The following is a 27,449-nucleotide window of genomic DNA, read 5'->3' on the forward strand; positions in this document are numbered from 1 at the left end:
GACAGCAGGAATGTCAACCAGAGCTGTTGCTCGTGTATTGAATGTTCATTTTTCTACCATAAGCCGTCTCCAAAGGCATATCAGAGAATTTGGCAGTACATCCAACCAGCCTCACAACCACAGACCACGTGTAACCACACCAGCCCAGGACCTCCACATCCAGCATGTTCACCTCCAAGATCGTCTGAGACCAGCCACTCGGACAGCTGCTGAAACAATCGGTTTGCATAACCAAAGCATTTCTGCACAATGTCAGAAACCGTCTCAGGGAAGCTCATCTGCATGCTCGTCGTCCTCATCAGGGTCTCGACCTGACTCCAGTTCGTCGTAATCGACTTGAGTGGGCAAATGCTCACATTCACTGGCGTTTGGCACGTTGGAGAGATGTTCTCTTCACAGATGAATCCCGGTTCACACTGTTCAGGGCAGATGGCAGACAGCATGTGTGGCATCGTATGGGTGAGCGGTTTTCTGATGTCAATGTTGTGGATCGAGTGGCCCATGGTGGCGGTGGGGTTATGGTATGGGCAGGCGTCTGTTATGGACGAAGAACACAGGTGCATTTTATTGATGGCATTTTGAATGCACAGAGATACCGTGATGAGATCCTGAGGCCCATTGTTGTGCCATACATCCAAGATCACCTCCTCATGTTGCAGCGGGATAATGCATGGCCCCATGTTGCAAGGATCTGTAGACGATTCTTGGAAGCTGAAAATGTCCCAGTTCTTGCATGGCCGGCCTACTCACCAGACATGTCACCCATTGAGCATGTTTGGGATGCTCTGGACCGGCGTGTACCAGTTCCTGCCAATATCCAGCAACTTCGCACAGAAATTGAAGATGAGTGGACCAACATTCCACAGGCCACAATTGACAACCTGATCAACTCTATGGGGAGATGTGTTGCACTGCATACGGCAAATGGTCACACCAGATACTGACTGGTATCCCACCCCATAAAACAAAACTGCACCTTTCACAGTGGCCTTTTATTGTGGGCAGTCTAAGGCACACCTGTGCACTAATCATGGTGTCTAATCAGCATCTTGATATGGCACACCTGTGAGGTTGGATCGATTATCTCAGCAAAGGAGAAGTGCTCACTATCACAGGTTTAGACTGGTTTGAGAATAATATTTGAGGGAAACGGTGACATTGTGTATGATGAAAAAGTTTCAGATCTTTGAGTTCATCTCATACAAAATGAGAGCAAAACCAAAAGTGTTGCATTTATATTTTTGAGTGTATATCCATAGACGCACAAGAGGATACAAACTGCCCTGCAGCATTTTTCTACTACACTTTTACACACCTTGAAATTCTTAGCAATTTCCTTACGAGAGACTTAATGTAAAATACCCCCCCCCCCAAAAAAAAACCATAGTGAATGCAAGAGAACCATTTAGCACATCATGTACAGGTATCAGCTCTTAAATATCCAATTAAAGTGTGACTTCAGCTGACTTACACCTTCTGTGCTGACAGGATAACTTATTCTGTGCTAAGGACAAAAATGCAGTGAAAACGGTTTTTACACTGCGCGAAGCTCTGCCTTTCCTTAAAATCCAACAGCTCACACTGCAATCTAGAAAGAATGAATTGGCACAAAAAACAAAAAAAGACAGCATTTTGCAAAACATGTTGGTAAAGGCTGAACGTTTTGACCACAATTGTAATCACCTGAGAGTCAGTAACATGAGGTTAAAAAGGGAGAGAATTTATTTTAAGAAACCCAGACACTCATCCATCTGTGGTACCAAATGGACCGATTCCTGCAGAGGGCAAATGCTTTTTGTTCATCTCCTTTAACCAGGTAAAAGCCTCATTGAGATTAAAAATCTGTTTGGAGAGTGAACTGGTCCGGAAGGCAACATGATTGTAATATAAACACATCGAGATAAAGAGTCAGTTTGTAGTCAAAGAGTAAATGTCACTTGGGCATGTTTAATGAAAACTGCTGCACAAAAACCAGGAGACTATATTTTTTGGAATACATTTTATTTGATCTGTCTGTAAACAAGGTGATAAATCAATTTATGGCATTTTAGTTCTATGCATATGAAATTTGATGTATCTTGACTATCTCAGATGCAGCAAAACAAGTGATGCAGAAAACAAAAATCAGCAGAGCGGGCTTTAGACAGGTTTTAAGAGGATGAGTCTCATAAGGACCAATGGACCTGAGGCTTAAAGAAAAGTGCCAACAAGATGACCCCTTGGTGGACAGCAGGTACAATCCATCTTGCAACAGATCTCTCTACATTATGGCACAGCATACAAAGATTCTGCAGTTTGTTTCAAAACAAAAATCCTTATTCTAACCACTTTCAAATTCAGTGTCATTTCTACTCTGACAAATTTTTATTTGCATGTTACCAGAACTGAACAGACACAGCTCAGTTGACCACAAGGCAAATAGTTTTACTCCTCCACACAGCACTGGTTTATACAAATGCAGTTACATTGTCAAACATGTTTTTAAATTTGTGCCACATCACACCCCTTACACAGAAGCAACTGTTACAATCTGTTTAGTCTGTATGAGGGGAGGAAAAAAAAGTCACCTTTTAACAATTCATACGAATTACAACACCTGGTTTGCAACTACAGTTGGTCCTATTAAAAAAGTTATATGCTGAGATATGTTCTGTCAAAAACCAGCAGCCATTAAAAAAAAAAAAAAAAAAAGGTGGCTGCAGTACAGGGTTTACCTAAGTACTAAGAGTCAGAGCTGCTCTTGTAATGTCTAGCTATTCCATGATAGGTGACACCAAAGCCCAACACCCCCCTCAGAGGCATCTGTCCTCACTGACAGGATAACTGGGAGCACTTAAGACCAGTTTTTTTTGGGGGGGGAGAGGATTTACAGCACTTCCTGTTAGGACACAACAGAACCCAAAGGGGTAGGCAAGAAGTTAGGGGGCGTGGCAACATGACCTTTGTTGCTGTTCAGTTACTCTAAAGGTTGTTTGGGAAGAAATGAGTGGTTAGGAAGAATGACAGCAGAGATTAAACTGATGCGAGGGGAGAAATGCTTGGCGTCGACACTGTTTAGGTGTGATGCTGTTAGCAACATTATCATCTCAAACGTGTGGTGCTGAGGGAGTTAAGACAATGTGGAAATGACAAAAAAGAAAAAGGGGGTGGGGTCAGCCATGTCAACACAAAATGGATAATAAGAGAAAAGAAAATACCAGCTGGAAGAGTGAATTACGATGAGAAGCTGTGATCTTGAGCCATCAATTCATGCTGCTTTAGAAGCCACTTTGTTGCAGGTACCTCGCAGTCTCGAACGCTTTTTTGTTAAGTGTCCCTCCAGGAATACCGTTCTTCCCCTCGACAATAACCATAACTGGAGTCCGGTGAGGGGGTGGGGGGGTGGGAAGAAAATTAAAAGCAGGAAAACATTTATACTTTGCTTGATGTGGAGCTACAATATTCAAATTCAAGACAGACTGAAGACACAGAACTCAAAAAAAAGGGGGGGTGGGCTTGACAGTTAACATTTGTATCTCATTTTTTTAATTACCATCCTCCCCAACTACCTTGAGCCACAACTAAATTAAAACCCTGACTCCCGCAAGTATTTTGCCATTGCGTATGACTTCTTATTCAAGCTGCCTCCATGGATCCCTTCTTTGCCCATTACCAACACCAAGACTGGAAGAAAAGAGAAAAGCAGCATTAAGAGAAAGTGCAGACACCACAAAAGCAACAGGTGGACCAGAGTACTGCGCAAAAGGAACAAAACAATGCACATATTTGAGTACAAGCATTCATCAACCCTGCTGCTGGCAACTGACATGGGCATCCCACACTTCCCTCAACAGCTTGTCACAGTAGCGTGGTCATATGGGGGGGAAGCATACACACACACACACACACACACAAGAGCAGGGTGTGCAACAGAAGCTTCAATGCTGCTGCTGGAAGAGCATCATGCTGGAAAAGGAGTTAAATCAGCAGTAGTTTTACACATTTCACCAGCAACAAAAGCCAGCAGTGTTTGGAAAGTGGAGGGAACAGCTAATAACATAGCAGCACTTCATAAAAGTCAAAAAGTAAAGCACAGCAGTGCGACCACACTGGAAGGCTTCAGTGGAAGCCCAGAATACACACGCACAATGCCAGCAGCAGAGATCATGAAGGTGAATGCTTCTACTCAATGCCAACACCCCACACACATTTAAAGTACCTTTTATCAATGCACCTTACTCCACCCCCTGCATCTCAAACTGTACTAGGAACAAAGTTCAAGCCAGAGAAACATGAGAAAAAAAAACAAAAAAAAAACAAAACAAGTCCTTGCCAGTTTGACAGTGTAAACAGCCATGCAGTAGAAATCCCAGATTTTTTTCTCCAAAAAAAAAAAAAAAGGGGGGTTCACTGTCAACTGGACAGTGAGCCACCCCAAGAATCTTCAGCATAGTATAGAGGGTATGCACTTCAAACCACACCCTGAGACAGGTATACCTCCATGTTGGGTGGAAAACAGCAGAATGGAAACAATTGTTTGCAGCAGCTGAACGTTCTGAATTTCTGCCATCCAACAGCAAAAACCCTTCTGTGGTGAAGTCAGATTGGTAGGTGACAAATGATGTGTGTTAACTAGTGCTGAAGACCCATATTTATAGTCTTATGTTTTCAGAGGCACCGTCACGCAAATCTGTCCCCGATATCCAGCAACTGGGCATCTACAACTATCCTGTCAGGTATGCAAATACTTCATTGCGGGATCTGGAAACGAGATCATAAGACAAGTCTCAGATAATCATGTCATCATAGCAAAAGTGAGTTGCATTGTGTAGTTAATAAATCACGGCAAGAAAAAAAAGTGCCTCCACAGCACATGGGTTAGTTTGTCAGTCCTCCTGCTTTGTGAGACAAGCAGGTAAAGTAACAAATACTTTCTGTATCAAAGTAACTGCCTTTAATCAGTCATTGTTTTATCAAAATGCTGATTTGGCCTTGACTGTTAAACAGCTCCGACAGGCTTAAGACTGTTTGCTTCATGTCACATGGACCGTCTCATCCACATTCTGAGATCCGACAGTTTCCAGGTGAGTGAACACTTAACCAGTTGCTCCGTTTACCATACAGCATGGTGGTATACTGCCAGCTTCTGTTTAACCACGTCACGTGCATACCCTCTTGCTGGAATTTGGCCCCTTAACAGATACTTAAAACTGTGGCACAGCCCTCAAACAGTTTATATCTCCTAATCTGAAATCTTACAAACTCTATTGTAATTATGTTAAAGCATCTCTTATTATAAGCCAAGTGGATTTTATGTACTAGCAGAAGTAAATAAATTAGCTAATAACTAGTAAGTGAAAGACTGCGCTTAATGTGTATACCTCCCAAACATCAGTTTAGGCAGTAAATCAACTGCAGCACTCATTGTTCTTAAATACCATGTGCTTTGTTTCCCCTCCCCCATAGCTTTTCCCTTGATGAAGGCATCCATGTGCTACTGTTTACAACTTTAATGTTCTTATTCCAAAGATGCACTAAAATTAAATGTACCCTGTAGCTCCAGATGTACAGGTGTTTTTATTGGCAGGAATATGCACTCTAAGTGCTGTAGTTCTTTGTAGCTGAAACCCAACGCTGATTTCAACGTCTTGACATTTTTTCCTCCTACACCCAGTAGTTGCAAGTTCTTTTGACTTATAAGTAACTTGTATCAATCACATAACTTGCAGCCCCTGTATGAGGGATGTACAAGACATAAGATGGCATGTGTTAAATATTGCGCATGCCTAAAAATTTTTTTGGTGTACACCTGTATATTTTTCCTACATCAGCATATGCAGGGTGAATTGTCAACGTGCAACAGGCCTGTATTTGTCTTAAATGTGTGCTCCTTTTCCACAGAGTGATGTTTGTGTAATTTCATTTGGAGACATTTATGCATTATGTATTGCAGCTTAGCTGATGTTAGCACCACTCAACACCAATGACAGTGGGGCAGTAATACAGAGAATCAGACTTAACACAGCCAGCCAAAATGCCTTAAACAATAACCCCCAAACCAATGTTTGCCTAAGTTTTTGTTGGCAACACTGGCATGGTGGTGTTTGGCCCCCACCCAGGGCATTCCCCATGCTCCACTGCTTAAGGCATTTATGGGTTAGCCATGAAGCTAGTCATTACCACAAAATGGCTATACATAATGTGCAGGTGATGTATGCTCATACTGGACAGCAACTTCCGCATTGTATGAATGGCAAATAACTGAACCTTATGTTTAGCAGGTGTACTCATTTGCTCCATTTACAACAGTTTACACAAGGATTGTGTTTCAATGTTGTCTATATGATTGCACGAGCTGTCAAATGAAGGTCTCCGGAGGATTATTATTTTATTTTTTTTATAAATTGCTTTCTTGCTGCTAAAGAGTGGTGTGAAAAGTGACAGTTCACCATTGCATCTTTTTTGCAATTTTCCTGGATTAATTTGTCCCTCTCAACCTCCAAAACAAAGGTAAGGTGTACAATTTCCTCCACAGGTTGAGGGTCATTTGAGCGACTTTATAGTGTTGTGAAGTTGGTCATATTTGCGGACTTTGCTGCCAAATTTATTTGATCCATGATCAAAATGCAATCAACAGGCACACTGCAAAAACAAATATGACAGGAGAAGGAGTAAAACTAACAAATCAGACTTTCGTGGTGTCCGATTTATTTAGCAGGTGCACATCAGACTGTGTCCCATGTCTGAGCATGGGTTGGGGGAACCCAAACCAAATGGCCACTCTTAAAGGAAATACGTACCAACTTTCCTTGAACTTTAATTTCGTACCTCCAGACTGCTCTGTCCAACATGTATGAGAGTTTTTTTTTTTTTTTTTTTTTAAATAGAAATGGATTGTTTCGTCCAATGCAAGTGAAAATCAGTTGTACAAAACATGTTATATATGGTGTTTATTATAAGGAAAGCCATACAAAAGCATGGGGACATTTGCTTTTGCCTGGTGAGTATCAGATTTATACGATGACAGTTTAGGCAGGTTTTACTCTTTGGGCTTTTATTACCAAGCTGTCATCAGTAACCTGACAGACATATGCTGCACCCATCCAGCTGCAAAGAAGCTGTAGGCATCCAAACATATGCTTTCAGGGCTTCTCCCATGTAGGGTGACGGTGTTGAAAATGTCTGGATACGTCATGTCTGGCTTCTGCTCAAAGGAGATCAAATGGGTGAACTTCAAGGGAAATATTGCAGGGATCCACGTTGATTCTCTAAATACCTCTTCTGAAGTTTACACACTTTAGCTACGTCAGAAATGAGCTTGGCCACACAAGCCATTAGCACCAACACCACCCCCCCCACCCCAAAAAAAAAAAAACACTAATTCGGTGTTGATAGACCACAACTGTAGATTGTCGTTCCTTAGGTCAAGGGCCAAACCACACACACTACTAGCGACATTGAGGCAAGAACCCACGTGAGAACTTTATCTCTGGAGTCAGTTCCCAGAGAAAGCCAACATGCCAACTGGTTTGGTGTTATTAAAGCACATTTCTGCAGCTGAAGTTATCGCTTTATTCATCAAATGGCTTTGACAGGGTATTACAAGTTATGGCCATTGCCTGTACAAGTTTCTGTTGAATGGCACAGCTAAGCTACTATACCTGCTAACATGCCAACATCAGATAAATTACCCAAGTTTCATAGCAGAAACACTTAGAGCCACTACAACAGTTAATCAGACAAGCAATTTTTTTTTTAATACAATGTTCAGAAATGCTCATGCTAAAATTAGCATCACACTAAAGCTAGCGTGAACTTAATCCACTGTGAATCACTGCTTTAATCTTCTGCAGTCGTCCGACATGTCTTCACATCAAAGACATATGACCGAATTAAGCGGATGTAACATCCCATCTACAGCAGTCCGAAACGCAGTTTGAATGTGTATTGAAAGTGTGGACTTCAAACTACACTAGTTTATAAGTTCTGTTGATAGGCCTAGTATAACTTGAATCATGAACAAACTTGCAGCTTTGTCCTGAAACTTGGTCATTTTTGGTGTATTTGCTGAAATGCACACTAAACTGGACTCATTTCCTTGTTGAGCCAGCTCTGTCAGGCTGCAGAAGTGGGAGGAGAAAACTGCATCCCCTTTATCATTGGCAGAAAAATGCACAAGCTAAACCAATCAAAGTCACCAACCCCACGTGGGTTGCAAACAGCATCAAAAGCTGACTAAAGTACCAACACTGCCTCCAGGTGGACAACAGGAGGAGTGACACCTGTGGGTGATGTTTGTGTCCCCTTCATCTCATTTTGGACAGTAATTGCTTTTCTGAGTGGCACAAATTGTGTTATGCCACGTTCACACCAGGCACGACGCGAGCAACAGGTTGCCATGTAATCCCTACGGAAGGAGGCGTGGCAGCAAGCCACGCAGCGCGACGGATGCGAATAAAGCGATTTTGAGCGACTGGCGCGTTTGTGGCGCGATATCGCGTCACGTCACCCTCCTCCCCAAGTTGAAAAATCTGAACTTTTTCATCTTGTCGCATCATGACGACCAATCACAGACTGAATATGTAGTGACATGGAGATGTCTGAAGTTTGACTGAGGATGTGAACATGTCCTGTCTCTGGTAGCCAGCCTGTGAGCAAGACTTGTGTCCCTTTTGTCCTTTATTTCGGTTTCTAAACACTGACAGTTTTTGGAGCAAGCTGCAGCCCCGCAGAAGGGGGAGCGAAGCTTTGTTACGTGCGTGCGAGCAAATGGAGATTTTACTTAACTACACAGATGTATAATAAGACAAATGGTGATGGTTTCTAAACACAATGACAGTTTTTTGGGCAAGAGTGAGGAGCAGCCCCACAGCAAGCAGAGGAGGGTTTTTTTTTAACGTGCGCGCGAATCGTCCATGGAGATTTTACTTAACTACACAGATGTATAATAACACAAATGGTGACTGGTTTCTAAACAATGAGTTTTTTTGGGGAGGAGCAAGGAGCAGCACCACAGCAAGCAGCGGAGTTTTATTGTTTACATGTGCACGCGTGAATGGGACAGGAGGTCCTCAAACTGGGTCCTGCAGAGGCGGAAAGACCGCTGAAAGCTGCCGTCATCCAGACGCAGCTCCTGCAGCAAATGATGTTACTCCCCGAATTGGGAACATCTCATGACGTTTGTCAGCTTTCCACAACAACTCGCTCCGTGTGATCAAGGGTGTCATGTTAACCGGAGCCGGCGAGCGTAATGAAAGCTCCTATTTGATGACGCACTGGGATGAATTTTCGCAGCGAAAGCAGAGCAACACACTGGGCTATGGTGGCGCGTCCGTTGCCACGCGACCAACGCGAATTTGTGGCGTTGGATCGAGCCCGGTGTGAACGTGGCATTATATCTTATTGTTTTGTAATTTGTATAAAAAATGCCCAAACCATTTCTTGCATTACATGTTTTTGAAATTTACATTTGAAGTTCTAAAAATTGTATGGTTTTCAGTAAAAAAGTAAAAAAAAAACTTTAGGGGTATATACTGACAATTATATTGGAGCACTTGAAGAAAAAAAAAACAAAAAAACAGTTAAGCACTCTCAATCAGTACAGAGTGCATACTAGGGCTGCCTCAAACAATTATATTGATAACTGACTAGTCAGATTTGTGATTGACTAATTGGATCATGTGTAAATTGTGGCTTATCGCACCAGCATACAGCCATTATTTGCGTGATGGTGTGCATGTTGGCTTTGTAACAAGGTTGTCCATTGAAGAGGAACACTTTTTTTAGCACTGTAATGTAGCATTATTATATTCCCTATTCAAAACATGACGTCGCTGTTATTCCATTACAGCAAACGTGTGCTAAGGCTAATGAAATGGTCATTGCTAATGTTAACAGCTATCAATACAAGTAGCTCACTACATATGTTAAAGTTAGCGGCTAACCAATAGGGCAGTGCAGTGTTGACATGATGGGATTTGATCACTTATGGGGAGAGCTGCTCCTGTTGTGCAATATATACGAGGTCTGTCAAAGTATAGGTCCTTTTTATTTTTCTTCAAAAACTATATGGATTTCATTCATGTTTTTACGTCAGACATGCTTGAACCCTCATGCGCAGGTTTTTCCACGCCTGTCGGTGACGTCATTCGCCTGTGAGCACTCCTTGTGGGAGGAGTCGTCCAGCCCCTCGTCGGAATTCCTTTGTCTGAGAAGTTGCTGAGAGACTGGCGCTTTGTTTGATCAAAATTTTTTCTAAACCTGTGAGGCACATTGAAGTGGACACGGTTCGAAAAATTAAGCTGGTTTTCGGTGAAAATTTTAACGGCTGATGAGAGATTTTGAGGTGATACTGTCGCTTTAAGGACTTCCCACAGACCGGGACGTCGTGCAGCGGTCTCAGGCGCCGCCGTCAGCCTGTTTCAAGCTGAAAACCTCCACATTTCAAGCTCTATTGATCCAGGACGTCGTGAGAGAACAGAAGTTTCAGAAGAAGTCGGTTTCAGCATTTTATCCGAATATTCCACTGTTAAAAGGAGATTTTTTTTAATGAAAGACATGCGGACGGATCCGCGCGTCGGCTCACAGCCGCAGCGACGCTCCGCCACAGGAAAAACACCTCTGCTGGAAGCCTTAAGGACAAGTTGGAACATGACCAGCTGTTAATTTCTCATATACTCACTCCACTGAACACTGAAAGCCATCAAAAGCCGCCTGGATTTTACAAATGGTTAACACAGAGGTGTTTTTCCTGTGCTGCCGCACCGCGCCGGCTGCGTCCCGACGCGGACCCGTCCGCACGTCTCATTAAAAAAAAAAAAATTTTCTTTAACAGTGGATTCCCACTGACTGAAGATTCCTTCAGTACTGGCAAGAACCCATTGCCGAATCCAACAGGTGGGCACGGGGAAATGTGGTGCACAGAAGACCGCTGCTGGCCCGGGGGCCTAAGTCCTGATCAAAGCTCAGTGTGAGGCCAGTAGTCAGCCAGTCAGAAGGAATCCACAGGTTGATGTCACGCAATCCTGAGGGAATCCCCTCAGTAGTGGCAAATGAAGAGCTCTGCTACTGAGGGAACCCTGGGTGCCCTTCTGATTGAGCCTCAGACAGTGTACGGTGCAAGGCCGGTAACAAACCCCACAATGTTGGATCAGGTCAGCCTGGACTCTGTTTGGGAATGAGATGGGGTAACTTGAGCTAATGGGTAATAACTAAATTAACCAGGTGGACTCTTCAGATCTGAGGTCGCAGCCAGAGGGTGTTTGTTTTTTGTGCGCGTAGCTCCCCAGGGGTGACTGCTGCGCGTTGACCAATTAACCAATAATGTGGGCAGACGGTGCACGGAGGTCTAAAAGCAGGCTGTAAGCTAAACTATTTTAATGAGGCTACCTCTCTGCACCACTGCATATGAGAAATGAGTTTTGCCCAGAATGGAGTTAAAGATATGAAGATGAGTTGAACTTCCCGTGTTATGTTTTTAAACAAAGTTTGTCTTATTTCTTAGATATAGGTTAAGGCTCATTTTAATAAGCCAAGCTTCTGAGGTTCAGTAGACTGAGGTTTAGTGTTAATCAGAGCAATGGTCTGGGCTGCACAGTCAGTTTGCCACATTTTGCTAATTTGTGAAAAACCATTTTGGCAGAAACAGGTGTGGCCTAAGTCAGAAGATTCATCTTGAGCCAGTGAATGTGTCCATATAAGGCACTTGAATATGCAATGCAACGTTTGGGAGTTGTAGGCCAAAATACAAACATGCTGCTGTAGCACCCTCAATAGGCAGATTTGTTAAATTTTTTTGTATTAGTTTGTTGCAGGGTTTGTAAAATGGCACCTTTCCAGCTTGTATAGTGTAGCCTGCTGTATTGCATGGGGGGACTGCAGCAACAACAACGATACACACGGAATCAAAGTCCTGTATGTGAACCACCTCCTGAGCTCCAGCAACGTATGATGCAGCTGCAAATGTGGGCCTGACCTGCAGATGTGATGGTGCCGTCATGCCAACTTTGCTATCAAGAGAAATAAATTTAAGTCCATACTGCTCTAGCATGTATACTGAATCATAACCTTTGCTTCCACCATGTGCATGAAGTGTTGTGCATGCAGATAACTATGCTGTAATGAATTCTGTAAGTCTATTTACACCAAGTCACTTCAGCAGCTACCTTGTTTTCACTCAGGGTTGCCATATGTTGATTTGGCACAAGTTTTATGCCAGATGCCCTTCCTGACAACTCCGTTTCAAACCCAACCATGGAGATGTGGCAGGAGTGGTTTTTGAACTGGGAACCTTCTGCACTGAAACCAAGTGCAATAACCACTTTGCTACCATTTATCAATATTCAAAGTCTAATTTACACATTGTTCAACCAAGTGTTTTACCAAATGGCAACACAAACATTGTTTAATGGTACACATTAAGGCCAGAGGTTATTGGCTGAATAGATCTGTATTTAAATATTACAATCACAGTATCAGTCAAAGGTGCTTCTGTGTAGTGCTCAACATGACTCATTCCCTGAGCAAGCACATTGGGAATAGTGTCCGGGATGGACAACTTCCTCAGGAATTTTGATTATAGCAAGGAACTGCAAGCACACCAGACTCAGTGTGGTGACTGTCCTTGCACCTCCCTCATTTACTTCTCTGCCACACCAGACTTCCTCATACAATACCACACCTTTTCTCTTGGCACTCTGTCAAAAGCTTTAAGTCCAAATCCATGCAACTCCTTCTGGCCTTCTCCATGACCACAGAGCAAATACTGCATCCTCAGTGCTCAGTCTACTCATACTGAAAATTTTTAAACATTGCTGGTCTTTGACAGACAAGTTGAGGCATGAAGTCCATGGGTTGTTTTTTTTTTTAATGCATCTAATTTCAGACTTACTTTCCCACTTGTGGCACCAACTACTAAGACAATTTGGCAAGCAGATTTTTGTTCATTTTTCTGTCACTGGACTTAACCATCTTAAACACATGAGCATTCACTGAATAAATGTGCAGGTTGCAGTATGTACGCCTCCCAAGCCCGCACAACTCCCTACATTTCAAATGTTGGGATGTGGGGCTGACCCACAGAACCACACCAGTGATAACACCATAGTTTAGTGTTAAGAGGACAAACTTCAGCCAAAATGTCTTCAGCACAATAGCTGTGACTCCCACAAATTCAGCAACCAGTGGGGGATCCTTCTCTCTGCCACTCTTGTGAGGCACTCCAATTCAGTGTCAGACCACCCCCTCAAACTGTCAATTATGTTATAAACCAGTCACCATTTGTTTTATTATACATCTGTGTAATTAAAATCTTCACGAATGATTTGCGTGCATGTATGGGGAAAAAAAAAAAGGCTGCTGCTGCACTTCCTCGCTTCCCCCCCCAAACTGTCATAACATGGCAACCTGTCGCCTCCGCTTCATAAGCCAGAAATCCGGCTCAGGCCGGAAAAATACCAGGCCTGTTTATGTGGGTGTGTATCTAAAAATTTCAGCTTGATAGTTTGAATGGTGAGCCATGCCCACTTTTCTAATTCAAACAATAGTGATGTACTTGCGCATTTCAATTAAGAAATATCCCAAGATTATCCATGTCAACTTTGGTACAATTCCGATTAGCCAATTTTGAGACAAGCCGTAGAGGCTTGAGGTGCCCACTAGTGTCCAAATGAAGCCATTTTGTACAGGTCAGATTGTTACAAAGGCAAGTCCAACTTCTGTTTCACATGTTCGTAAGGGGAAGTTCGTCCTGTATTTGTCTGGTAGGTTAAGGTCCATCGAGCTTATTTTTAATAAGTCTACTGGACCTCAGAAGCTTGTGTGCAAGGTTTGGTGTTGATCAGAGCAACGGCCTGGGATGAGTCAAGTTAAATGTTCGCCACGGAAGTAAATACCTGGATTTCTGGGAATTCCCAGAAAACAAAAGGCAGTTTAGCTTCTGATGTCATGAAAATGTACAGAATTATCAGTTTTTGCTTTGCAAGTCACAGGACCTCTCAAACTAGTAATAAAGGACATGCTTTGGAAAATGCACTAACTTAAATGAGAAAGTTACTGCAAATTAGCATATACGTAACACTAAGGTCTGCTCAAGTCTTATTGATATGTCATGTGTGACAACTGGCAACCTTCCCCTTTGCCACAGTTTTAAGATACCCGTGTGCTTGCAAACGGACAAGTTCTGCAGAAGACAGATGGGATTGCTTTTTTTTTTTAATTATTGGTCGTGTGCACTGTCAGAGGCCAAGGCCAATGAGGGAAAGTGCATTTAATAAGCTCTCAATCTGTTGCTACTAATAAGTTACTAGTTAAGGAACAAATATGAAGCTGGGTACATCTTGAAGTGACAAATATACAAAACATTTACCATGAACTCACCTTGGCCAGCTTTTGCTATAGAAATGTTGCATGTGGGTCCTCCGGCAGGATCCTTTGTCCGCAAATCCATTGTATGCTGCTGGTCTATGTCCAACTCGTCTCTGATCAAAGAGCATTTTGTTTTTCCCAAACACACACCTTCAGTGCAGAGTTTGCCTCGCTCCTTTGATGCCAATGCATCAATTTGCTCAGCCTAAGGAAGAAAATAAAATTAAGTCAATGTTGTAGTATACAGCAATAATTTTATCCTTATAAAGTCCTGCCCTGAGTAGACAAGTGGGAATCTAACAGGGAAAAAATGACCATCTTCAGACTGGAACTTAGGGCAACTTTTTTTTTTTTAAAGCAGCCTACTGCTCCTCCAATCAACATTGCAACAAGTCACTAACTTACTGACATAAGGGATGGGACCAATTTGATCGCGGATCGCTATCGACAGACAATTCATGCATCGAAAAATACTGATCCAAGATGAGCCATTTTCCGATACCAGAGAAGAGTCACTGCGAATCCTCTAAACTGTTTGCTCTCTGCTTTGTTCACTGCAGAACAGGAGGGGGGAGGTTTTATGAACCCAGGCTGTTTGACAGAGCTCTTCCGCAGTGTTGTAGCTGCAGTTAGCAGCAAATTTCTGCTCTGTTCCCAATGGTCTGTCAAGCACGGATTTTTCATGAATTGAATTGTTGCTGAAAGCGTGTGCTAAAAGTTAGCCGCTTCACTGTCCCAAGGCTGTAAAACGCCACCTCAGCGTGCAGCCAAATAGAGATTCTGTCAAAAGGGAAAAAAGTCTCCATTAAAATCCTGTGTGAGCTTCGATGATACATTTTACAGTTGAAAGGCTTTGTGTTTCCCAAAGTTCGAAGTTTGCACAGCAAAAAACAGCTGTTTGAGGGGAAGAAAAGAAAGACAAAGGGAGAGAGAAAGCAAGCAAGAGAGGGAGACAGAGAGTGGTGTCTTTTCTCCAAGTCTAAAAAAAAAAATAAGTACTTAATTCTGTCACCAAAACATTAGATCTAAGCTTTCATCTTAGATATACCTTCTGGTAAATTGGAACTCAACTTTCAGGTCTCCTTTTTAAAAACAAAATCCTCAAAAAAACAATATTAAAGCAAACCGAGCTCTGGTGTCCAACTGGAAAAGTTATCACCAGATCCAAATTCAGGTATTGGATCGGAAGTAAAAAAAAAAAAAAAAAAAAAAAAAAAAATGCGACTCAGTGCGTCCCTAACTGACATTACCCACAAGCTCCTCAGGAGTACATGTAGCCCATCCAATTTTTAGGCAAGTACTTGAAGTTACTATGCTGATGTGTGTAAGAACCTGCATTGATAATCACTGTGCTGCACCTGAAGCAGAGATGCAAACTAGAGGTCGGCTGATTACTGGTGCAGATATTCAGTATTTTTTGGGGATTATCAGTATCTGCTGTTTATAGCAGCCGATAAGGAAGACCCTTCGGATGCTCCCTTATTTTCCACTTGGGGGTTGACATTTTGCGCTGGATGCCGTTCCTGACAACTCCACATTAAAGAGAAAAGTGGGAAGGGTGGGGGTTTGAACTGGGAACATCTGCATGGAAACCAAGCAGATCAACCACCTGGCCACCACTCCTGCTTTACACGCCACTCTCCAATCAAGGCACTCTAAACTAGCCCCCCCACCAAAAGGCTGTAAAGTGGATGCAGAGTATGCATCAGCCCCCAATGCCTCTCATTTTTAAATCTTTCACAGCAAGTTGACTGCCAGCTATTGCTGTGTCAGAACCAGACTATTAAATTAGATTGACAAGTAGATTTAATTCTAAAATGGGCCTGAAAATGCTTATGAGCAGCCAATAAAGCCCTATGTAGTTTCTCAAATACTGTATACACACCATTAAACCTGATACTCAATACATCACAATAGAGACAGGTGCTTGATACTGCTTATATAAATTTTAAATGCATGCATAAATTGTGTGGACCTAGCTTTTGAGGTGTTATACTGCCAAATGTGTGTTGTATTAGCATTTTATTTTGCACATTTTCTTTGCTTTTACGTTATCCCAACCTACATGTTTGTGTAAGACTACTAACCCCAACACCCTTAAATCATTCTCATATTTATGGCTTACTTAAGCCTAACAGTTGTTTTTAAAGCTAGAACCCCAAACAGACTCAGTTATATGCTAGCATTTGATAAAGTGCTTTTGGCTTCTCCCTTTTTCCACAATAGATCAAATATGGATCTGAATGTTGATTTTGCCAAATTTTATGTCAGAGGCCCTTGCTGATATAAATTCACACTAGTCCTGTCAGCAGGCATACACACAGTCCAAACCCTATATGCAGACCACCTCCCAAGCCCCACAAGGACCATTTGATTTGTAACAATACAGCAGCAACGTGTGGGCCTAACCCACAGAACCACATAGGTGACAGCACTGTTATGCCAATTTTGCCGTCAAGGACTAAATTTAAACCAAGAGGTCCAAGCATATCCAGTATGCATCAAAATCTAATTTACCTTCATATCTGCTCAGCCAAGTGTTCCAAATACCACCACCACAAATATTTTGTGGTACAAAGGTCAGAGGTAATTGGGCTGAAAACTGTTTAATACATACATGCACTTTTAAAAATAAATACGACAATCACAACTAGAGCACTGCACTTATAGAGTGCAAACCTCCGCCAACACCATTTCCCAGTTCCACAAGTTTTTACCTGGGGGGGGGGGGGGGAATTTAAGGTCAAAGTTCTTTTAGAAGTGGCTTTTCATAAGCTAAAATTGAATACAATATATCAAAGTGATAAATGGTTAAAAATAATCAAATGTGCTAAATCCACAATATGGATCAAAATTTGTCTCATTGTGTGTGCCAGTTTGCACCTCACTGCCAAACATATAATGCAAAATGTACACCAAATGGGTGGTTCAAGATTAAATTCAAATGTTCACAAAATCCACTATGCGGATCAACTGTCAGGCAATAGTGAGTGCCAGTCCGCACATTTGATTACGATATAATGTAAGATACATTAAATGGGGTTTTCAATGTTAAATTTAAATGGCCACAAAATGTGTTATCTGGATCAGATCAAGCTGTCAGTCAAAGGATACCATTTTACATAATGCTGTCAAATATGAAATGAGTTTGACAGTTATTACATTTTGAAAATTCATTCAATGTTTAAGATAGGGGTTTTTTTAACCCAATTTTCCAAGATTTTTCCTGACCTTGCAGGCATCGACATTAAGCTTTTTAGTGTACCTGTCCATAGGACAAGTAACCCTGGTAGTTTACTTTTCCTATAGGAAAAGCTGGTTGTCCGATTAACCCGTGACAGATTCAAATTAAATATCACTTATTAAAAACCTGTCATACTTTTGTTTGTAAGTACTTTAACTTTAATATTCCAACATAATTTCAGCTGAAATAGAAAAATCATTACATTTCATCATTTTAGCAGGGGTGGTGGCAGCACATGGATTCAGTTCAGAAGGCTCTGGGTTCAAATCCCACCCCTGCCACATTTCTCCATGTAACGTGGAGTTGCATCAGGAAGGGCATCCGGCATAAGACTTGTGCCAATTCAACATGCAGATCCACCTTGGATTTGCTGTGGCGACCGAGTGCAAACATGGGAACAGCCGAAGGGACTTAATATTAGATTTCAACATTTTCTGTGACTGAGATTCAGATTAAATATTTATCACATCTACTTTGCTGTCACATATCACGACATATCATGAAAAAGTTAATACGGTCACTCCTGTGTGGGTGGTAAAATTCAATTTCCAAAAAATAAATATTACATATTGAATGCATAACCTCTAGCCTTTTAATCCGTTAACCAAGACATAACTCAATATTTCTCTCCTGCGATTGTTCATAATTGGGGAAAAATTTAAATTAGGGACACAGCTATCCATTATTTTAGTAATGGAGTATTCTATCGATTAATCGGATAAAAAGTACTTTTGCATTTTTAAACATCAATAGTCCAGGGCTCTCCCTAAGCAATGGCACAATGTCACTGTGCTAAAGTGTTGGCATTTTGCTGAAATGGCGATGGGATGTGGCTTTGTTTTGTTTTCTCCAGCTTGTAAAATTTAACAATTTTTAAGGTTTTTTTTTTTTAATAAAAGTTGATGGACTGGGTCCTTGCATGATTTTTTTATCCCCCTCTGTAATTCAGCAGATGCATTTCAGCTGGAGGTTGAACATGCAGCCTCGCAGTCAGGTTTTTTAATTATTTTATTTAAGTTACTGTGTTTGTGAAGTGTGTGTTGCCCAAATACGCAAAAATTAAAAAGTCAAACACTCAGTGTGAGTCTGAGGTAAACACAGACTCACTGTTCGTCAATATAGCCGGGGACAGAGCTGTGACTCGCCCGGTCTGACAGCCCCTCACACTGGGCAGAGAGAGACAGCAGCCGGCCACCAGGTCAATAGTCCCTCCACACAGAGCAGACTTTTTTTTTTTTTTTTTTTTTTTTAAACTAGACAAACGCACAGTCTATTTCAGATGATCAGCGTGGACCATCTTTCTCTTAAAAGGCTTTATTTTACTCTGTCATGCTGGAAAGCGGTAGCTATCGTTGCTAATTTGACTAGCTGTTATGCTCTAGTCTTGTTTTTCCTGCGGCCGTTGCAGCACCACACACAGGCCTGGCATATGTACTACGTTAAATGAAGCTTCAAGGTGCAGAATTTGCCACAAGCATTTTTGTAATCGAATTACTCAACTAATCGTTTCAGCCCTATTTAAATTGGTAAATGCCAATATGCATCTGCTTCTGTTTCCTGAATTCATCACTGTTCAACCCACTCCTGTACTGCTCCCATTTTTTCCTTTTAGTTTAGGCTTTAGTGTTCTGCAGTTTTATTTCAGAAGATGTGGCAACAGAAACAGTTAATCTGTGGTAATACAGGGAGGCACTCATTGCCTTAATCCAAAAAAAAAAAAAAACCTAAACAAAAAGACATTAAATAATGCATGGCCTGTGGTCAGTTTTTCAAAATCTGGTGGTGATGGACATGTAATGATCCTGACATTTACTTTGTCTTCCATTTCTGTAACAGCAGACTGTATGAAACCAACATTTCATGTTTTGTTAGGTCAGCTTTATTTTATTTTGTTAATATACATCCATTCCTACATTTGAGGCCTGCAGCATTTTCCAAGAAAAAAAAGGTTGGGACAGGGCAGTTTATTGTTAATGGAAGAATTAAATATTTACAGCCAGTTTTCTTGGGAAATGCAAGAGAATGAATACATGAACATTTCAGACTATTTACATCATTCAGAAATGTGTGGTACTTTATGGTAAATGTATGTCAGGTAGGCAGTTCTCAAAAATCTGCAGAAATAATTCAATAATATGAAGAATTGTGGGTTCCAGGCTGTTGATAAACAGGCAATAACATTACCTCCAGCAATTAAGGTGGAGAAGGTAACCTGAGCAAGCACATTGGGAATAGGGTTCAGGAGAGAAAAAAAAAAAAAAAAAAAAAACACTTCCTCAGGAATTCTGATTAAAGCAAGGAACCTCAAGCACACCACTCAGTGTGGTGACTGTGGTTGTACATATCCTGTACCTCACTCAGACAATACCACCTTTTCTCTTGGCACTGTCATAAGTCCACAACAAAAAAATGCAACTCCTGGCCTTCTCCACACTTCCTCATGAGCAAATATGGTATGAGCTAAGTGTAGGTTGTTTATTTATTTATATATATATATAGTGCAGTTGCTGAAGACAAAATGTTTTTTGAACTGCATGCCAGTAAAAACCAGGGCCCGTATCCACAAAGCAGCCCAAGGCCAATAGAAAAATCTTAGAATTCCTCGAGTTCTTAGACATCTTAGAATTTTCCCTTGGTAAGATGAAAGTTGCCTACAAAACACCTTAGGACTTAAGAGAGCGCCTAAGGTGCCAAGCTAGTATGAGTAGAGAGGGGGACTTCTAAGAAGCCCAAGAGTGTCTTAAGCAGACAAGATGGCGGAAAAGACGGGAAGTAGAGACATTCTCTGTATGTAGGATGACTGAGTCACTAACGCACTACCGGCTTGATCCACGTAATTGTTAATTTCCTGCCTTAATGCATTTATAAATTGTTATATTCACACAATTTCATTATTTTTATATTACTTGTATTTTGTCATTTGATTTTTAAATGGCGCACAATGGAAATAAGTGTTTTCACTGTGTTAAGCATGCATTTACAATTATATTATGTACTTACATTGAACTTGTTAAACAAGTAATATGTAGATAACCAGCATGTGAATGAGATGTTTGAACATCTTCAATCTGTTTAACAATTCATTTTGCATAGAATAATGAAAGACAAGAGCTTTTGTCTTTGACACTTCTGTTAGGAGGCGCTTTTATTTTTCAGCTAAAACAGGGACTGCATCAAACACAATACACTTTCACTTATGGTGACACTTAAGTCACTAAACCAACAACACTGACACTGTTAAACCACAACATTTAAAGCCTCCAAACTCCCATAATGCATGGCAGCACAACAATTTACAGGTTTAGCGGCTGGACCGGCAATCACTCCAGTTTAGTTTTGCCGAGTATCAACATGTCATTAAAGTATTTTCACAATTACGCATTTCAGGTTACATGATCGGTTGATTTTACTGTTCATTCATATGTAGGCGTGTAGAGGGCATTTATTTTATTTCCTTCCCTTTGACAACCAAGCACAGCTCTTGCAGTACCATGTCATACCTAGCAATGGGGTCAACCCCACCTCCTCACTAAGATAGAAGTTTGTCAACTCCATGCCTAGAGCTGCTATCAGACACCTCTTGGGTCTCAGGCTGGGAGTCCTTGGCAGGATATTTTAGGCAAAGTTAGGAGCGCAGATGTACCAAGGATACGGACAGAATATAGTACATTAACTATTCAAGAAAAACTTAAGTGGCTGATACTTTCAGCCCCTCATGTAATTTCAGATTTGAAATGTACATACATGTTTTAAGCAAAAAGCTCTAGACTGTCACTTTTCTGATGTCAGATGTTAAAACTATTTTTTTTTTTAATCAACTGATTACGACAACAGCTGGCAAAAAAAAAAAACTCCACCGGCATGCCGAAATCACCTGCATTATTTATACAACCCCTGGCAAAAATTATGGAATCACCGGCCTCAGGATGTTCATTCAGTTGTTTAATTTTGTAGAAAAAAAGCAGATCAGACATGACACAAAACTAAAGTCATTTCAAATGGCAACTTTCTGGCTTTAAGAAACACTAAGAAATCAAGAAAAAAAAACTGTGGCAGTCAGTAACGGTTACTTTTTTAGACCAAGCAGAGGGAAAAAAATATGGAATCACTCAATTCTGAGGAAAAAAAATTATGAAATCATGAAAAACAAAAGAACGCTCCAACACATCACATACACTTTAAAGCTACTTTGATAAGTTGAGATATGAATTCCATGCACTTAGTTTCAGATTATTTCTCAATTTTTGACACCAATTTGTGACTTTTTGCTCATTGGACCATGTTTCATCTGTACTGGACTTTTCCCTGTTTTGACTGCTACCTGCAGTGGATTTTTTGTATAACTGGCAGCTTTTGAGCTACCAAGCTCTTAACATTAGTCCTCGAGTGTCCACTGAATGTACATGCAACTCTCATGACCAAGGCAGGGGTTGAAAAGTAGGTTTTATGCAAATCCATGTCAGAATGGGCATAGCCCAGTATAAAACTTTCAGCACCCTTAGATTGTGGGCATGTATGAATTCTGCAGTGTTGCGAATGGGCAAAGAAAAACTCTGAAAATCAGCGGGGGCCGGGGCAGCGCCCCGGGTGGGGGCCCACAGGTTTTGAGCATTTTAGAGGAAATTCGGGGTGACGACAGACCTAATTTCATGAATTTCCATTTTAGATTTTGCATGTGAAGGTATGTGGAAACCTGACTAATAAAAGAATTTGTCCATGTAGAGCTTCTTTCAGTGATACCTGCCTCATGCTACAGCATATGTACTTACTATAAATTCCATCGCATTGGACAGATATCACTGAACTTGCCAAACTATTCTTTAAGTGTCTTGCCTTAACTTGCAATTAGCTCTGAAATATATTGAAACTTCATGCAAGTATGTGCACATCATTTAAAGAGATTAAAACATTTGTGGTATAAAACAGTGACTATTCAAATTTAAATGTGAAATGTATGCTTACAAATTATTGCCCCATAATAAATTCTGAAAGCACACCATGTGAGGTTGCACCCTGACTACTTATGCCAGTCACCAGGAAAACCCCACAGGCACATACAGCATTGTAACATTAAAACACATCCTGTGCACCAGCTGTACCGCAGTCTGAAATTCACCCAAATAAAATTGATGCAGGCCAACTGTAACATGCAGGCAAAATATTGTCATTTTTGAATGGTTTATCTATTAAAGACTAAAAACTGAAGGAATTAAATTTTAAGGCCTGAAAGAAGTTTCTGTAGGACGTATTTCAGCCATTAAGGTCAAATGAGAGGGGAAGTGTTAGCTTTTCAAATACTTGAAAGACACTTGACTGAGGATTTCGTGCTGCTATAATGGACTGATGCAGCAGGTGGTAGTAATGCAACAATAAGGAGGCACGCTGCTGTTATACGCCATAAAAGAAGGGTTTGTTAGTTTTTCTCCACAGGGTCACGTTTTGAGAAAAAAAAAGCATGTTTTGTGTCTAAAAGCCATAAAATACATAATTTTTTAAGTTAGTGGTTTTGTATGACAAAATAAACGGAACATGGAAACAAACGACAAAAATCTGTATACAAATGCTGGTTTTGCAGCACTGAATTGCACTTCAGTACGTGCACAGTATGAATAACTGCACCACACTTAGTTTAATATTAATTTGATGACATGTTTCTTCATCTTGCAGTGTTCTACCAAGGTTTTGTTGAAATCCAAACAGCATGCAGAGAGCTTTACTGGGAAATTCGACCTTGTGGACAAATTCACGTAGTCTTGCCTTTGTCCACCTCCCAATCCAAACAGGTCCACTTAAACCTTTTAACACCGCTATCAACAATGTCTTTAACATGGTCTTAGTCTTTTCTCTTGGTAATTTTGGCCATGTTACAGATGCAGCTCGACAGACCAAAGCTTGCAGAAATTCAAAATGTCCACGTCTGGGTACTTTCAGTGACTTTAGATATTACAGAGTCTGATTGGCTGAAAGTTCACCGTTGTAGAAAACTAACCAATGACGTGCGCATTTTAACTTGCAGTTCCGGCAGTGCTATTATGGTTCCAATGCATGAGGAAAGATTTAACTCTGGATGGATGACCTGCGCTGCACCCCCCAAAATTTTTCTCAACAGATTTACACTGGTCTCAGAATTGGCCCAGAAAATTCTGAAATCCATGGATAATTCTCATCCCTGATTTTGACCGACCGTTGACTGACTTTTGCAATGTGCATTTCAGCCCAAAATGCATTTTTTTTTCTTCATAGCGACACATGCAGGTGAATAAATGTAATGTGGTATGAGTAACAGACCTTTATTATTCTTAAAAATTTCAGCTTCATAGGTTTGTATGTGTGGGCCACACCCCCTTTAAAATTGCAAGTCTTACGTATTGTGATAAAAAAAAAAAAATCAAGTTGGACCAAAAGTAAAAAGTTAAATACTTAATTTCTACATGACAATGTAAACTTTGCTGGTTTTTGATGCAATATGGAAAATTATTTTTAATATGATTTTTCAGGTTTTGAAAACCAGAGTGACAAACTTCAAAATAGATCATAGGCACCAATGCATTAGTTTGTCTTTCTTCACTGGATATGCTTAAAGGTTTCAGTTCTTTTGTCAATTTGAGGCAATAGATATTTTAGTGTAATTTGCATAATGAGAGGCCCACTTCATGCAACTATCACCAAATTGTAGGGTTCAACTCAGACATGACGATTATGCCAAATTAATTTTGTGCAATTGCATGCACATTTTTTCAGATTGTTCTTGTTGCATTTACAGCTCCCTCTAGTGATTTTTACCTAATCCTGGTATGTATCTAAATTATGTATCCCTATGGCAGGTTTCATGTTTATAGGAGGCACTGCTGCAGAGACTTATAAGATACTATTGTGACTGGTCCCTGTGGTCCATTCTTTATAAGGTTTGCATCTTAGTTGAGCTATGCTACAGCTTGTCATTTTCAATTAGAAATAATAATTAAAGAGACCCTCTGGTGATGCCCCCTCCCCCACATACAGTCAATTGCCACTATGCTGTAAATTTCTGGGAAAGCCCCAACTTAAGCTCTATTTGTCCATAGATTGGACTTACAAAAAAAGTGTCATTTTTGCAATACAGCGTAAAAATGGAAGATAGAAATGTGGCCTACATCACAAGATATGGCACACACCCAAGAATGTAAGGATATATGAAAATTTGAAAATTTTAGTTGGATAAGATTAATGTGTGCACCATGCCCCCTTTTCTAATTAAAATACTAAAAGGCCACACCTTGATCAATCATGATGTACTTATGAGATTTGGGTAAGAGTTGTCCCATGATTACCATGTTTTTGCAATTCAGCCCAGCCAATTCTGATATAAATGTTTTAAATTTATGGCACCTCCTCGTGTCCAAACAAGAAAATAATCTGACTGTCTACATCATTACTAGTCAAAATCCTGAGGCTAATCTTGATTGAGGCTACCATTGTGAAGCTAGGCCCAACTTCGTAGGTTAGCTGCTTGGAACAGGAAGTCCTTCCATAATTTCTCAGAAAAATTGAATCCCCATCAAGCTCATTTTTATAACTTCTACTCATCAGGGTTGACAGACTACGCAAAGTTTGGTGTCCATCAGAACAACAGTCTGACTTGTCAAGAACTCTTGTATATTATGTGAATTTGTGCAAAATCTACTGTGGCAGAAATTTGGCATGGCTTGGCTCATGATTCTCAAGTCACTGAACCTGTCTATATAGGACATTTTTGTGACAGTTACACAAAAGGTTTTGTTCCAGACCTGAGAATGCCACATCCAGAGCAAAAACAATGGAGCACCCCGACAGACTTACTTACAAACCCCACGTACTCCGTTTTACAATCCAACATGGCTGCTCACTGCAGCAACAGTAGTTACTCTACCTGGTCTGAGAGGCTTTCCAGGCAGTAGGGCTGAGTTTGCTCTTTGTGGATGGACCATGTTTAATTTTTGGTCATCTGAAATCCCCCTATTTAATGATGTAGTTGAGATTCTGTTTTTCCTTTAAGAAAAAAATAAACCAAGAACTTCAAATGCTCATAACTTTCTTCAACCACACCATTTCTGTTACAATTCCCTTGACTTTAATTTGTCACATACCTACAGTAGTCAACCTTTTTTTTTTGTGGGGGGGGGGGGGGGGGGGGCATACTAAAATACAAAATGGACAAAACAAAATGGAGCCTAATATTACAATACATTTTGTTGCATACACTCAATGACCAAACAAGTTTTATATCAGATTACTCAAAATATGCTTAACACAAAATTGATGCTACAGTGGCAGCACATTTGATCCCATTTTGCATGTTATTTCCGATTGTTGCGTATTTCATGAAATTAACGTTGACTACCCCCATTTCACTCCATTTTGTATTTTAGTATAGCCGTTTTTTCCCCCCTCAGTACTTCTGAATTTTGTGTACAATTTAATAAACCATGCACACAGTACCGTCCTGATCACCGTCTGTGGACCTGTTGCTGTAAATTACACGCAAAATACTACATAAAGTGGTGTTTTCCCCATATAGGCTAACCCAGGGGTGAGCAAAGTCATTCCCTGCTACGACTTACGCGGTAAGTTAAAGGCAGCAGCATTAACAGCTACATACGGATAGCCACTTCACAGCAATACACTACATCCGTTTGGCCTCTGTACGGGGTAGTTGGGTTGACAAGCCTCGATTTAACCTTAACTAGCCATTTGCGAGGTACACGACGTCGCTACACTTCATTCGCAAAATGCTTAAGTACTGAACACCGACAATGCAACAAGATGGAGGCACTCAAAATCCCGGAGACAGTTTATTAAATACACAATAACTAGGTGTTCCAATACAACGCGCGATAATTACTTACGCTTCTATTTCGGTGTGTGGTGTTAACACACGCTTTCCTCGACTAAGCGCCTCGAAAAGCTTCCGTGATCTGACTGAATAAGAAAATCTGCGCCATCTTGGAAAAGAAGGGCGGTAGCAGCGCCTCAAGAGCAGCTAATGCTAATTCAGCGCATGTTTTCCAATCAAGGCTGCTGGAGATAACCATACCGGATATTAAAAATAAAAATCCTCGTGTCGCGGATAAACATTTTTACAGATAAGTGTTTTTACTTGCAAGTTACCGCACCTGGTTCATTTAGCCGCGAATTTTAGCGTTGCTAAATTAGCTCTTAGCTCGAGTCAGTACTTATTTGCTAGTTTCCGGGTGCCGCGGGCTTCCCGTTTCTAGAATGAGATGAACGTCGATCAAAAAAAAAAAAAAAAAAAAAAAAAAAAAAAAAAAAAAAAGCTATTCTGTAATAGACACGGTGCTTGTAACCTACAACACGAAAAGCAGTGACGTAGAAAAAAAAAAAGATGCCGAATGACCATGTGTGTACCACAAGGCCTGTTTCAGATACTAAACGCCTCGGAAAAATACAAGAACGCAATAGCCACCTTCAGCTACTGAAAACAGTGTACTAACCGTTAGTTCTCTAAGATGGCCCACAGGACCTGACGCCCAGACGTATTTATTTTCGCAGTATCCAACAATCGCCGCGTCCTCGCAGGTGCCATCAGCCATCAGATTGTCTACGTAGCTTTGCCAGGTGTTGCCAGACATGTTACTCGTGATTCTACAAGACAAAAAAAAAATTAAACCAAATATACTACGCAAACCTTTCAACAGACTAGAAATGGAGAAACCAACAAACACTACAGACCTTCCAGCAAGTGAACCTCCGACTGGGTCACGTCACAGCTTTCTTCTGTTCCCCACAACTGGTAGAAGAAGCCTCTGCAATCAGAGAGACGCCTGGGTGTAGTCCCTGTCAAATCACTCCGCCGGGGTCGTTGTTCAGTCTGCTGCTTTGCGGG

The 27,449-nt window shown here is 41.0% G+C and overlaps 1 protein-coding gene across 2 annotated transcripts; it reads right to left on the reverse strand.

Annotated features, from left to right (window-relative positions):
• Positions 1-1,984: 1,984 nt before the first annotated feature.
• On the reverse strand, positions 1,985-27,449 carry pfn2 (profilin 2). Of its 2 annotated transcripts, none has more exons than XM_034179974.1 (4): positions 27,296-27,449; positions 27,058-27,208; positions 14,356-14,548; positions 1,985-3,355 (listed from the first exon to the last, which is right to left on the reverse strand). In XM_034179974.1, the coding sequence occupies exons 2-4, from the start codon at positions 27,193-27,195 to the stop codon at positions 3,258-3,260; spliced, it is 429 nt and encodes a 142-aa protein (XP_034035865.1). In that variant the 5' UTR covers positions 27,196-27,208; positions 27,296-27,449; the 3' UTR covers positions 1,985-3,257. The 2 variants fall into 2 exon arrangements, with proteins under 2 accessions (XP_034035865.1, XP_034035863.1); XM_034179972.1 differs by lacking the exon at positions 1,985-3,355 and adding an exon at positions 3,524-3,663 and having other exon boundaries at positions 27,296-27,447.

Source organism: Thalassophryne amazonica, chromosome 10 (assembly GCF_902500255.1).
Source record: "Thalassophryne amazonica chromosome 10, fThaAma1.1, whole genome shotgun sequence".
Classification (NCBI taxonomy): Eukaryota; Metazoa; Chordata; class Actinopteri; order Batrachoidiformes; family Batrachoididae; genus Thalassophryne; species Thalassophryne amazonica.

Excerpts from the sequence above, each read along its gene's own strand:
- pfn2 (XM_034179974.1), bottom strand. The coding sequence starts at position 27,195 with ATGTCTGGCAACACCTGGCAAAGCTACGTAGACAATCTGATGGCTGAT. Across the intron at positions 14,549-27,057 it reads GCCATCTTAGAGAACTAACG|GCTGAGCAAATTGATGCATT; the intron begins GTTAGTACACTG and ends TTTCTTCCTTAG. Across the intron at positions 3,356-14,355 it reads TATAGCAAAAGCTGGCCAAG|TTATGGTTATTGTCGAGGGG; the intron begins GTGAGTTCATGG and ends ACCGGACTCCAG.